This window comes from Dendrobates tinctorius, unplaced genomic scaffold (assembly GCF_039654945.1).
Source record: "Dendrobates tinctorius isolate UK_male_01 unplaced genomic scaffold, ASM3965494v1 ptg000055l, whole genome shotgun sequence".
NCBI classification, from domain to species: domain Eukaryota; kingdom Metazoa; phylum Chordata; class Amphibia; order Anura; family Dendrobatidae; genus Dendrobates; species Dendrobates tinctorius.
This window is the reverse complement of record NW_027361723.1, coordinates 2,346,146-2,360,871: the sequence shown is the minus strand read 5'-3', so window position 1 is coordinate 2,360,871 and position 14,726 is coordinate 2,346,146. Positions and strand designations below refer to the sequence as shown.

General features: G+C 47.5%; 1 protein-coding gene across 7 annotated transcripts in view; it reads right to left on the bottom strand.

The window, feature by feature from the left end:
• Positions 1–14,726, bottom strand: part of EEF1D (eukaryotic translation elongation factor 1 delta) — a 31,694-nt gene that overhangs the window by 5,273 nt on the left and 11,695 nt on the right. Inside the window, exons 2-8 of one of the 7 annotated variants that reach the window (XM_073577276.1) lie at positions 14,308–14,324; positions 11,281–12,383; positions 10,003–10,132; positions 8,996–9,067; positions 7,264–7,335; positions 6,608–6,695; positions 6,397–6,506 (exon numbers count right to left, since the gene is read on the bottom strand). In XM_073577276.1, the coding sequence (XP_073433377.1) occupies positions 6,397–6,506; positions 6,608–6,695; positions 7,264–7,335; positions 8,996–9,067; positions 10,003–10,132; positions 11,281–12,383 (1,575 nt within the window). In that variant the 5' untranslated portion in view covers positions 14,308–14,324. Of the gene's footprint in view, positions 1–6,396; positions 6,507–6,607; positions 6,696–7,263; positions 7,336–8,995; positions 9,068–10,002; positions 10,133–11,280; positions 12,394–14,307; positions 14,325–14,726 lie in introns of all 7 variants that reach the window. The other 6 variants (XM_073577275.1, XM_073577278.1, XM_073577277.1 and 3 more) reach the window with 6 other exon arrangements.

Below are 14,726 nucleotides of genomic sequence, written 5' to 3'. Positions count from 1 at the left end.
GAGATCGAGGGCGTTGCATGGATTAGGCGTACAATAAAATGGGAAAACTGTGTAGTGTTTTATTTCAGTAAAAGACTTTTTTTCTGACAGTGTGCGTGTTTATTTAATTTTGAAAAACTATAGGATTAGTAATGGATAGGTGTCTTATTGACACCACTCCATTACTAACCGGGCTTAACCCCTTTACCCCCAAGGGTGGTTTGCACGTTCATGACCGGGCCAATTTTTACAATTCTGACCACTGTCCCTTTATGAGGTAATAACTCTGAAACGCTTCCATGGATCCCGGTGATTCGGACATTGTTTTCTCGTGACATATTGTCCTTCATGTTAGTGGTAAAATTTCATTCATATAACTTGTGTTTATTTGTGAAAAAAAAAGGAAATTTGGCAAAAATTCTGAAAATTTCACAATTTTCCAACTTTGAATTTTTATGCCCTTAAATCACAGATACGGCACACAAAAAACTTAATAAGTAACATTTCCCACATGTTTACTTTACATCGGCACAATTTTGGAACCAAAATTTTTTATTTATTTTTTTAGGAAGTTATAAGGGTTAAAAGCTGACCAGCGATTTCTCATTTTTGTACCATTTTATTTTTACGGACCACATCACATTTGAAGTCACTTTGAGGGGTCTATATGATGGAAAATACCCAAAAGTGACACCCTTCTAAAAACTGCACCCCTCAAGGTGCTCAAAACCACATTCAAAGAAGTTTATTAACCCTTCAGGTGCGTCACAGGAATTTTTTGAATGTTTAAAAAAAAAAATGAACATTTAACTTTTTTTTCACAAAAAAATTACTTCAGGTCCAATTTTTTTTATTTTACCAAGGGTAATAGGAGAAATTGGGACTGCAAAAGTTATTGTGCAGTTTGTCCTGAGTACGCTGATACCTGATATGTGGGGGAACCACTGTTTCGGCGCATGGCTGAGCTCAGAAGGGAAGGAGCGTTGGTTGACTTTCTCAATGCAAAATTGGCTGGAATTCAGATCGGACGCCATGTCACGTTTGGAGAGCCCCTGATGTGCCTAAACAGTGGAAACCCCCCAAAAGTGACCACATTTTGGAAACTAGACCCCCCAAGAAACTTATCTAGATGTGTGGTGAGAACTTTGTGGTGAGCACTTTGAACCCCCCAGTGCTTCACAGAAGTTTGTAATGCCTGGGCGTGAAAATAAAAAAATCATTTTTTCCACAAAAATGATATTTTAGTCCCCATTTTTTTTCATTTTCTCAAGGGTAACAGGAGAAATTGGACCCCAGACATTGTTGTCCAATTTGTCCTGAGTACGCTGATACCCCATATGTGGGAGAATACTGATGTATGGGCACACGTCTGGGCTCTGAAGGGAAGTAGTGACGTTTTGGAATGCAGACTTTGATGGAATGGTCTGCGGGTGTCATGTCGCGTTTGGAGAGCCCCTAATGTGCCTAAACCAGGGGTCTCAAACTCGGCAGAATAAATCGGCCGCACATAAAAAGATTTGAGCTGGGGGGGCCGCATTCCTTTCAAACTTAATACACCCCATACACGCGCGGCTCCATACACACAGGGCTCCGCTCCGTACACCTCGTACACACACGGCTCCGCTCCGTACACCTCGTACACACACGGCTCCGCTCCGTACACCTCGTACACACACGGCTCCGCTCCGTACACCTCGTACACACACGGCTCCGCTCCGTACACCCTGTAAACCCCTCCTGACCCCACGCATAAACTTACCTTCATCCAGTACCATGACAACCAACACACAGACAGCAGCGTCTGTCCTGCACACACAGAGGCCCCTGATCATGTGACCCCCCCTGACTCCTCCCCCGCCTGTGACCTCATCACAGGTCCTGTGCAGTGTGTGCACACAGAACAGCCAATGCCATCGCCGCTCCTGAATGCGTGCCTTCCCCCTGCCTCAGGGAGTGAGACATGTGGTGCACCACGGGCCGCAGATGCTGCGTGTTGGAGACCCTTGGCCTAAACTGTTGAAACTCCCCACAAGTGACCCCATTTTGGAAACTAGACCCCCCCCCACGGAACTTATCTTGATGTGTGGTGAGCACTTTGAACCCCCAAGTGCTTCACAGAAGTTTATAACGCCCGGGCGTGAAAATAAAAAAATCATTTTTTTTTCCACAAAAATGATATTTTTGCCCCCAATTTTTTATTTTCCTAAGGGTAACAGGAGAAATTGGACCCCAAAAGTTGTTTTGCAATTTGTCCTGAGTAAGCTGATACCCCATATGTGGGGGTAACACACTGTTTAGGCACATGGCAGAGCTTGGAAGGGAAGGAGCAACGTTTGACTTTTTCAACGCAGAATTGGCTGGAATTGAGATCAGACGCCATGTTGCGTTTTGAGACCACCTGATGTGCCCAAACAGTGGAAACCCCCCAATTCTAACTCCAACCCTAACCCCAACACACCCCTAAACCTAGCTGGAAAATGGAAATACATACATTTTTTTAATTTTATTATTTTTCCCTAACTAAGGGGGTGATAACGGGGGGTTTGAATTACTATATATGGCGGTTTTTATGTTTGGCAGCTGTCATACGCTAAAAGACACTTTTTATTGTAAAAATAGTTTTTGCATCACCACATTTTGAGAGCTCTAATTTCTCCATATTTTGACCCACTGAGTCATGTGAGGTCTTATTTTTTGCGGGACGAGTTGACGTTTTTATTGGTGCCATTTTCGGACACGTGACATTTTTTGATCGCTTTTTATTCCGATTTTTGGGACGCAGAATGAACAAAAACCAGTGTTTCATTAACTTCTTTTGGGGGGGGGGGGGGGTGCGTTTACACCGTTCCGCGTGTGGTAAAATTGATAAGACTGTTTTATTCTTCGGGTGGGTACGGTTTACAGCGATACCTCATTTATGTTGTTTTTTTGTGTTTTGGCGCTTTTATGCAATAAAAACAATTTTATATAAAAATTAATTATTTTTACATCGCTTTATTCTGCGAGCTATAACTTTTTTATTTTTTCGCTGATGACGCTGTATGGTGGCTCGAATTTTTGCGGGACAAGATGAAGTTTTCAGCGGTACCATGGTTATTTATATCCGTCTTTTTGATTATGCGTTATTGCACTTTTTGTTCGGCGGTATGATAAAAAAAAAGCAAAAAATAATGCTTTATTTTTTAAGGGGTTCGCTAAAAGGGTTAACTAATGGGACAGTTTTATAGGGCGGGTTGTTACGGACGCGGCGATACTAAACGTGTATTTTATTGTTTTTTTTATTTCCAAAAAACGAATTAGGGAATTTTTTTTTTTTTAATTTATTTAGCAATTTTTTTATTAAATTTTTAACTTTTTTTTTTTTTTTAAACTCTATTACATTGGCTTCCTCATGCCGGCGCTGTGCAGGCAGTGAGGATGCCGGCTCCCTGCAGGCCCCCGGAGGTCCCCACCGCCATTGCGCTGCTGTGGGGGTCTCAGGGAGCACGGAGGGAGCCCCCTCCCGATGCTTCCCTAAACCCCTGGTACACTGAGATCGTGTTTGATCGCAGTGTGCCAGGGGTTAACATGCCGGGGGCGGTCCGTGACCGCCCCTGACACAGTGCCGGGTGTCAGCTGTGATAATCAGCTGACACCCGGCCGCGATCAGCGGCACTCACCCCGTGAGCGCCGCTGATCGCTATGACGTGCTATCCCATCCTTGGGAATTCAGGCCCAGGGCACATGGACGAGATAGTACGTCATATGTCAGAAAGGGGTTAATGTCACCTTACAATACAAAAGGTGACATTAACCCCTTATTACCCCATATGCCATCGCTACACGGCAGTGAGAAGAGAGAGGCTAAGTGCCAGAATTGGGGCATCTTACAGATGCGCCATTTCTGGGGCGGCTGTAAGCTGGTGTTTGTAGCCGGGGGGGCCAATAACCATGGTCCCTTCCTAGGCTATGAATATCAGCCGCAGCTGTCTGCATAGCCTTTCTGGATATTAATTATAGGGGGACCCCAAGTCATTTTTTTAGGGTGGGCCACCCTATTTTAATAGCCAATAAAGGATATGCAGACAGCTGCGGGCTGATATTCTTAGCCTGGGAAGATCGATGGGTAATACCCGCTTCCCAGACTATACACACCGGCCCCCAATCGCCAGCTTTCCCACTCTGGACTTGAAAATTGCGCAGGAGCCCACGCAATTTTTTCTCTATTTTTTTTTTTTTTTAAATTAAACAGATATTGTGTTTAAGGCTGCGGTCACACTTGCGAAAAATTCGAACGAGTCTCGCACCTCAATACCCGGCACTCGGAGTGTGCGGCTGCATGTATTTCTATGCAGCTGAACGCTCCGGTCCGAGTGCTGGCGGCAGTGCCGGGTATTGAGGTGCGAGACTCGTGGGAGTTTCATGTACGGCCTAACACAGATTTTTTTCCATCTACAGATACATCTATCGATCGATCAATAGATAGATATATCTATAGAAGGACTGAGATATATAGATAGATATTATCTATAGATCTATCCCATATCTATCTATGTGTGTAATGGAGTGTGGGTTGAACAAATGTTAAAGAGGAGGTTGGACCAGAAATTACATCACAATTTTTTTTTTTTTTTGTTAAATAATAGATCTTTATTTAGTTTACAAAAATGCATAATCCGCAGGAAAATCCACATAAAAAACGCACGGATTGTTACCTGCGTTTTCTGCCAAGAGGTGCTGATTCTGTGCAGAAAATTCTGCAAGCAAATCCGCAACGTGTGCACATACCCATAAAGTTTGAAAACTGCAAGTTATTTTAACTTTTTTGTCAAGTTTGATATTTTTTTTTTATAAACACAAAACGTATAAACTTAAATTTACCATTATCATAAATTATAATGTGCCACAAAAAAATATCAAAATCAATAGGATTTGTTGAAGCGTTTCAGAGTTATCACTACATAAAGTGACATTGGCCAGAATGGAAAAAATTGGCTCCGTCACTAAGGGGTTAAATTAAAAAAAAAAAAAAAAAAAAAAAAAAAACCTAGACATGTTTGGTGTCTATGAACTCGTAATGAAAGAACACTGTGAGCACAACTCAAGATGGTGCTAAGGTTAGGTTCCCAAACCGTTAAAGCAACAAATATAAACCTAGCACTCAACTTAAAGGTATTTGCAAGGCGGTTTATTGTAGTACACGAAAAAGACGTTTCGGTAAATGTGACCTTCTTCAGTTATGAGGAGAATCTCTCTCAGGTAATGAGCTTGTCAGAATATAGGAGAGTGGCAACCGTGCCTCCAGATGCGGTGTCCACCGGCCATCTCAGGTCACATTGACCGAAATGTCTTTTTCGTGTACTACAATAAACCGCCTTGCAAATACCTTTAAGTTGAGTGCTAGGTTTATATTTGTTGCTATGAACTCGTAATGACCTGGAGAATCATAATGGCAGGTCAGTTTTAGAATTTAATCAACATGGTAAAAACCTCCAAAAAAAAAAAAGTGTGTGCAATTACACTTTTTTTGTAATTTCACCACACTTGGACTTTTTTCCAATTTTTCAATACATTATATGGTAAAATGAATGGTGTCTTTGAAACGTGCAACTCGTTCTGCAAAAGATAAGCCCTTACATGGCCATATTGACAGAAAAATAAAAAGTTATGGCTCTGGGAAGAAGGGGAGGAGAAATGAAAACGGAAAATCCCAAGGTCGTGAAGGGGTTAAGCTCTTCCGCCCCCACAGAATCTTATAAGCACCAACTATCCCCACCTCTCAGTGATGGAACATTCGCTCACGGGACACAGATTTTACATGGTAATTGAAAATTTTGACAAAACGTCCATCTTGGGGGAAAAAGATGCCGGCTGTGTAATGTAGTTGGACTCTGCCCTGTGCGCAGCGGGCACAGTTCAGTCCCACTTTGTAGATATCCGCCACAGAGAGCCAAGAGGTTAAACCCTTCCTTACCAGGCAAAATTGTTTTTGCGTTTATTCCCCCATAACTTTTTCATCTCTCGTTCGCCGTGGCCGTATGAGGCTCTCTCTTTGCAGGACAACTTGGAATTTTTTTTTGCGCTTTTTACTAATTTTATATGTTAAAATAACAAGTGCGGAGAAATAGTGAGAAAAAAAAATGAGTTGCCATTTTCTGAGAGCTGTAATCTTATTTTAGCCCTCGATGCGCCAGTATGAGGCTTGCTTTTGTGGGGGTTAAGCTGTATTTTTATTGTTTCCATTTCGTGCACAGAAAAACCACTTTTTATTGCATTTTCTCGGGGAAAGCACAAACATAAAAGACTTTGCTTTGTGAGACTATGAAGATGGTGGTAACAGGGGTGATGGCAGCGGCGATCAGAGCAGTCACAGGTCGCTGCCACGGACGCATATATGTCTGCAGATAAGTGATGAATCCCCCTATAAGCCCCACATACCTTGCACACAGCGGGAGGCAGGGGGGCCGATGCTTTGGAGGCTGCAGACTTCTCCAGTGTACTGATCCGGCTTTCCAGTTTGGAGATGACCGACTGGAGGTCCCTCACCACTAAAACCAAGGAAACGAGGGTGCATTAATACACAATAAACAAGACAAGGTGACTGCGGCCATGCCCTCCGCACAGAGACCATCACCGCCTGATCACGCACCTTTGTGCAGGTTCTGGTTCTCATGTTCTAGGCTGGCGACCCGTGACAGGAGCTCGCAGCTCTCTCCGCTGTTAGGGGCGGCCGCACTCTGCAAAAGTGACCGGGAGAAAAGATTAAAACCTGCAAAAACAACGGTAAAAACGTAACAGACCCCAACAACATGGACAAGGGCTGAAATGTGATGACCAGCGGTGGGGGAGGAGTATAACATACCAGGCTGCAGTCCCTTAAGGTAATTGAGAGGTGAGGGGGTGAAAGGGAGCAGATGGAGGACACTTTAGTGCAGCCAAAGGCGAGAGCCCGGCTCCAGGAAAGAGCAGAATCCCAGCAGCCAAGAGCAGAAAGTAAGGCGGACATGCAGATTGGGGGTGTACGACCTCAATATGGGGCGGGACACCCCCTTATATCAACCTTGTATTCTTCTATAGAACAAGAAAGAAAAGAGTAACTCCACTGTATGTAATACAGTCACATCCAAAGCTGCACTCACAGCCTAGAGAGGCTGGCCTATTTTCTGAAGTCCTCAGCGAGGTGAGTGCAGCTCTGGATGTGACTGGAGCAGACGTGATTGCAGGTGCTACCCCTATAGAGGACAGGTGTAACGTCTGCGGTGCCTGACCCTAAACCCCAGGGGTCTCAGGATGGATTAGACTTACAGTATGGGACCCTGTTTGGCTCGGGGAAGGGGGAGCCTGGCCTTCCTTAGGACTATGCAGGACTGTCCTCAGCTAGAAAGGGGGAGAAATGTGGATGCGTTTAATGACTGGAAACGGGACACCGGGAACGCAGGCAAGCCGGGGAACGCAGGCAAGCCGGGGGACGCAGGCAAGCGTGGGACGGAGAGATAGGAGCAGCCATGCAGAGGAAGGACTGGGGAGGATTAATGGAAGTCATGCACAGGACACCAAGGTCAGCCATCAGTCCCTGCACACCAGTCCCGAAACTTAACAAGTAGTCAAGCGGACCCCCCTTCCTCACCACCCTGTATATAACGTGGCATCTACAATAATGACGCAGAGATCTGATGCTTTTCTATGGATCAGATCTTATACTCCGGCCACATCCAGAACTGCACCAATACTTGGGTGTAAACACTTATTATATATGCATTGTAATAACGGACTGCAGCTTGGGATGTGAGCAGAGTATAAAATATAAAGCAACTCAAAAATCAGTGCTGCAAAGTAATGATGTGCGCAATATGGAGATTTAGCCATAAAGTGGCACCCGATTCCAGGAGTGTGCACAGTAAGGGTGTATACGACCTGCAGGGCAGCTCTGCTTTACACAGCGGCCGCGGTGCTGCACAGATGTATGTAGTCTGGAGCAAGGCCAGTCTGCGCGGCATACTTATCCCGTTACTGTGCACCCCCGGCTCCATCATCATAACGTCATATAATCAGGCCGATCTGGAGGGGGCAGTGTTACTGATCTTACACACAACAGGAGAGTCAGAACAAAACTCAAAAATAGAAAAAGAAAATTGACTGGGAGGAGTCCAGAAGCAGCAGAAGGTCCGGCTGCAGCATCATGGGAGCACGATACTGCCCCCTGTGGGCATGTTCACACGGGGAGGACACGCAGAGGATTTCCTGTGCTGTAATCCAGTACCGGCATGTTATAATATCTCATCCTCACGCTGGTACTTTCACAGTAGTGAAAGCCACAACACTTGGTGCAGATTTTGGCAGAGACATTCAGGGTACTTTCATTCTCTGAATTCAAGGACAAGTTTCCACGAGAAATCTGCACCAAAGTGACATCACTTTCCTCCTCGCCGAATGGAGCAAGGTGCATTTACCACTGCGATCAATGAGGCTTATTCAGCAGAAGGCAAAGCGGTTTCTAATGTGGATTCTGCAGCCGATGCTCCTCAAAAATCTAAATGAAACCCTGTGTGTGAACATGACCCTCTGGGTGCATTCATAGGGGGCTTCCCACAGCAGAAAAAAAATCCACATCAGCAGAAGTAGCCCCCCGCCATATGTGCATCTGCCCAGCTTTCACCCTTGTCCACGGCGTCCTGGTCAGAATCTGATAGGGAATTTCCACTGAGGGTTCTTCCCACAGGGTTTCAATGGGCCACAATAAAATCTCATCCGGGTGAACATGCAGCGTCGCCTGCTCCATCCACTAGTAATGGATGAGGAACTGCTGCCACCTCCGGACCTCTGCGGTCACCGGCAGCTCGGGATACTTTGCATTGAGTTTTGCTCAGAGTTCTCCCATAAACGGTGTCAGGACATCGGAAAAGGATCAGACACGTCAGTGTTAGTGATGGCGGACGGCAGACCTCGGCACACATGGGTTATTAGCACACACAGGAGGAGGTAGAGGACGGCAGCCGCCTATGGCGACAGGATGGCAGCACCGCCTGTGGGTACTCACTCCGGCCAGCGATTTCTGGATATTCTCCCTGGCTCTGGCAATGTCCCTGAGGATTGTACTTGCTCCGTCTTCCTGTAGGCCGTGCACAAAGAACCACACACACACACATTTACATGTTACCACCAGCGACAGCAGGAATCACTGCGGGGGACGATCAAGCTGATGGGAGGGAATAAACAGGTGGCAGCGCAAGGATACAGATACGGGGCGACCACCACCACAGAGCAAGAGGCAAGCGGCCAAAGGGGAAGAGAAGCAGACGCCAGACCAGCCGGAGGGAGGGGGAGGCGGCCACAGGACACTTCGTACATACAGCCATCTGTGGGGACGTAATCAGGGACCGGCGTACAGAGGTCCCCGCACCATCAACAGGACACTCAGTACATACAGCCATCTGTGGGGTCCGGTGTACGCGGGTCCCCGCACCATTCGCAGGACACAAGGGGATCAGCCAGACCCCATTTTCAACATCTCTGCTTGCCGTCTAATAATTTTGTTTTCTGACCACATGTAGGACAGGAAGGATTTTCCACCTCAGGAATGTCTCTGACAGCAAGCAGAGATCTTGAAAAGTGAGGAACATAAATCATCCGGGCGAGCGCCCTCCACACACTGGACCAGATTAAGCAAAAGCAAGATTGGGGGGTTCTCTTTAATTTGCAATTTCAGGTACTCAGGCCTCCACCAGATGTCCTCTATGTGTCCGACAACCACACCACCCATGTGAAAAAGTAACTGCCCTCTCCGACACCGGAATGCAGCCGCCACGATGGATCCTCTGCTGCATAATAACTTGAAAGGACAACAACCCAAGTCGGCAGGAGAATGTGGAGGATGGAAATCAAACCCTATGCTGCAGCCGGACCTGAAACGTGCAGCTCACATACCACTGCACCCAGTGACCTGGGGGGGGGGGCCTTTACTTTTGCACAAGGGTGACATGATAGTTGGAGAACATGTATCCTACATGCATGTGATTTCGGCCCTGCATCCGCTTCAGTGCTCACCTGGGTTTGGTTCTGGCAGTCAGGTCTGGACTTCTGGGTCAGCTGCTCGTAATACTGCTTCTCAGCGTCGTCGTACTTGTACTTATCGAACCAGATCTTGTCTGTACTCAGGAATGAAGCCGCCATGTCTCTGCAAGATACACAGCAACAAGCATGAGGACAACGTGAGGGCAAAGCAGCAGCACCAGGCCGATGATGTGTGTGCTGGCGACTCAATCAGCCTCATCCACCATGTGAGGGTCCAACAGACTCAGCGCTGAGGAGCCTCTGCGGCACGGGTACATTACTGGATGCATGCAGCTCTGGAGGGTATGTCATTAACCACAGCGCCCACACCTGTGGATGGATTTCTTTTTTTTACCTGGGGAAATATGGAAGGTCTTAAAGGGGCTGTATGTCTGATAAGGGCAAGGAATGAACAAGTTGTTGCCCTGAAAAAGGGGCTCGCCAGCCCCATGTAAAAATCTGCCATTCTTATCCATTTTGTGTTTCAATTCTACTTTCAAAACCCTCGGCTTGCAGTCAGTGAACTGAACAGACTCCAAGCCATGTTGTATGCATGCGATCAGCCCACTCACACGCCCGGGCACGGATGTAGGATCCCTTACACTGCAGTTACTAGACCTGCTTGCAGTCAGTGGATAGAAACACTATGTCCACTGGCTCCAATCTTCCTAATCCTGCGATCAGGACGACAGCACGGCTCCCTCCCATCCTGGGGTGACGATCTGTTTGGACCCCACCATGAAGATAATTGACAAGTAAAATGATTCCCCCCCCCCCGTAAAATGGACGCCTCATCGGTGTCGGACGCCTTTACATGCAAGATTGTGGGTTAAAGGAGTTCTCCTGCGGGGGGCTCTGAGGAACTGGCACGGTAAGGTGCCCTGTCCTGATGTCTCCCGAGGTTCTGGATAACCGCTCTAATGGATGTATCTTACCCATTGTCACCGACACGCTACAACAAACCACCACAACAAAGACGCGTGCTCTGTCTGCCAGCGACAAAGTAACAAAACCTCAGTATCAAAATGGGTTTTTATCTGTGCAAAATCGAAGGTTTCCATTCACTGACAGATAAGATGCTAAAGAAGTGAACACAAAGTAGATTAGGAAGTTGTAAGGGGTCTCGGTGACAGCGGAGGCCCGGGCGAGGAGGGCATCACCTATGTGCTAGTCTCACCTGCGGCCTCACACAGACAAAAGGACACACTGACATTAGAGCACACAACGTGACATCACTACAGAAGAATATAAATATATATATTAGGCGCCTACTTCTTGCCACTGTGTCTGCTTTTTACAGCCCTGGGGCGTTTGGCTACAGATGACAACTTGTAGTATTTCATGGCATCGGTGGTCCTATGGCTTCGAGTGGAGTAGAAGTCTACTTCGGCCTGATCGTATGAGGCCTTGTCCAGCCATACCCTCTCGCTGTCGGTGTGCAGGTAGTACGTGGGGTAATAGAGCGTGTTGGCGGTGGCCTCCTCCGGGATACTGGCCAGCTCCTTCCTCTGCTTCCCAGCAGATTTACGGCTCCACTTGTCCTTTTTAGCCCTTTTGCCAGTGTGGTGGCTCCAGGTGTTGGGGTTGGGTTTGGCTTGTGCCACGTGCTCATAGTATCGTGTCTCTGCCTGATCGTACAGCGACTTGTCCAGCCACACCTCGGACAACAGGCTCTGCAGCCCGGCCCAGTGGGGCTTCCCGTTCACAGTGCGGTCCGATACTATGGCATTTACAGTTAGTGGATTGTGCATGGCGGCCGGGGTTGGGGTGGCACTTGCATATCCTTCGTCAGGTGTCGTTGGTGCCGTGCGGTCAGGAGAGACCAGGTTGAGGTTTAGCACACGGGGAGCGAGCGGGGAGGAAAACCGCATGACAAAGTGGCTCTCGGCATCCTCAAAGTTGAACTTGTTGACCCAGATGCCTTTGCTTACGTGGTGGCATGCCACCGTACTGGCATGGCAGCAGCCACCTGTGACACTGTTCTTGTGTTTTATAATGGCAGCCACCTTGGCGGAAGGCGGGAGGTTCTGCTCAGTGGCCAGCCTGGTGTGGTAAGAACATTCAGCATCATCGTAGACATACTTATCCAACCATACAGTGTCTGCCATCATTCCAAGGAGTGCCGCCTCCGCCTTTAGAGGAGAGACTTTGTTTCGGGGGGACCTTCGCCTCTTTTTCTGCTTTTTGCCGTTGACTTTCTTCTGGTCGGTGGTCAGGGAGTTCCCCAAGGGTTCAGACTGGGTGCCGTTTGTTTCTTCGTTCTTCTCAGGGTTTGGCGTTGTCTGGGTTTCGCCCACAAGCTTGGCGCCATCCTCACACTTGAGTTTGTCCACCCAGCTGGACTCGGCCAGGCTCTGGTGCTTCCTTGTCCTCATCTTCACCGTCCAGCAGCATTAAAAGACAATAACAGCTGTAACGCCGAATAGAAATGCACAAGCGACACAGGGCATTCACCAGAGAAGACCCCGGGGGCCGGAAAGGTAAGGGCGGGCAGCCATGGAGGCTCAGACTGATCAGACGCGGTACTAGAGGCTGCTCATCCCTATAGGGAGGACCAGCTCATTACAAGCCACCAGGACCAATCACAACGTGTGGCAGAAAACTACAACTTAATGCAAAAGTAAGAGACCCCTTCAATTGGCAGCTTTGTAAATGAATGCCTGGCCAGGAGTGGTACCTGAACCTTACCGGCAGGACGTTAAAGGGTAAGGAACCGAGGGGTCTTCTCTGGTCAGACCACATTTCTACGAAGACATATCATGCAATGAACTGCTGATGGACCATGAAAGCGCTTCCAACTCCTGCTGCAAGAAACACAGTAAACCTGGGGGAGGTGGAACCGAATTCAGCAAAGTGGAATAGTAGTTCAAGCAGGTGGAGTGGACAATGAATGCACCGGCATTACTACGGAAGAGAAAGAATTAGGACCTGCTGCCGTTAGTCTAACAACCATCAAGAGGAACTGGATGAAACCAGAGGAGATGTCACCACCAGCATGCCTCCAATACGTGAAGTTACATAACTTAACAGCTGCACCCTGGAGGACCCCCAGTGACATCTGCTTCCATCAGGTGCAGCTGCCAATACTGCGTATGGGTCGTTACTGGGCAGTAGATCGGCTCCTCGCGTAATATACAGGCTGGGAATAGTAGCAGTTCCGCTCGATGGTTGTAGTATTGATGCAGATAGACACATGCAATGAAAACTACAGAGCTCGGAAAGAAGAGAGGAGAGGTCAGGATCAGCCAGACAGATGCACAGGTAGAAGGGAAATGACGATTTGTGTGATCGCATGCGGTGGATGATCCAAGACAACATCTGATGTGAGCACTTAACACTACAGATCCCTCTGGTCCTCATGGTGGAGTTTGACACCTCGATGCAACAAATGACACCCGTGCAGATCTGCTTCTATATCTTAGTGACCCTCCTACTTTTATCCTGGGGCTCAGGGAATCTCGATCTAATGATCCGCAATATCAGCTAGTCCACAGTTACATGTAGGATATGTCACTCTGTATAAAAATAAGGTGCCAGGATAGGACACCACTCCATATACTCAGTGAAGAAAGAATCCGGTACGAATCAACTTGCAGAAAAATATCAGATTTATTAGCAAAGCAATCCAAAAGTCATTTCCGTCAAAAGCACGTTCTTCAGACAGATTGCATATGGTGCAATAGCGCTGTGGGGAATAGGTATTCAATACCCATAGAATTTGCACAAATGTGCCAGATCCTTTCTTCATTAAGTCCAGAGTTACATGTAGGGAGAGGGGGCAGGAGAGGCAATCTGTGGCTATCCTGTCCTTTCCTGAAACTTTTTATTTGCTAAACCTGTCGAAACGTCTATGTGGTTATCACCATCTTCCCCAATTTCCAGCTCCGCTCCTCTTCTGGGTCACACAATGACTACTCTGACTTGCTGGCTCAGACCGGGATCCATGTATGAGCCGGAAGGGGCTTCTACAATGCTAGTCTATGGAGTGTTAGAACAAATATCCCTAGCAGGCAAGTCGGAAGTGCTGTCATGTGACCCTAAAGAGAAGCGGCACTGAAAGCTGGTGATCGTCCCTGCCGCCAGCCAGGAGGGCAGAGAGGGTCCATGCCGCCAGCCAGGAGGGCAGAGAGCTTTCCCCGGCTGTGCTACATATAAGTACAGTACCAATATTCCCATTACTAAACATCTGTCTCACTAAATCCTCCAGAAATTGCTGAAAGAAAGAACAGGAGGCTGGAGTGATGGATGGTGAGATCGTGCAGACATGCAGGTGGAGCAGACTACAGTGTGCATACTCACTATGTACCGCAGGAGAACTGTGCAGCGGAGTCAGCAGGAAAGAGAAGGCGGCAAGGTTAGAATAGAGCACCAACTTGGGAACAGGACAGACACACGGAGGATGAGAAAAACAGCAGAATCGACATTTCAAAGTTTCATGCAAGTTACAGATATTTCTTCACAAGGACGACCCCTTATAAAAATGCGACTCCCCCCCCCCCCCCCCCCAGGCATGGACTGCGGGGAGCCGTTACCAGAGCGCCGAGCCTCTCACTCGTCCACATACAACCAGAGTGCAGGATTTACAGGACCAGGAAAGGGAGAACGACAATGGCGACACCAAGTCATTCCGGAGAAGATTCATAAGCAAGTCTGCATTGTGCTGCTCCTCGGTTATTCCTCCTGGAAAACTATGAATACACACACACCATTCCCCTTTT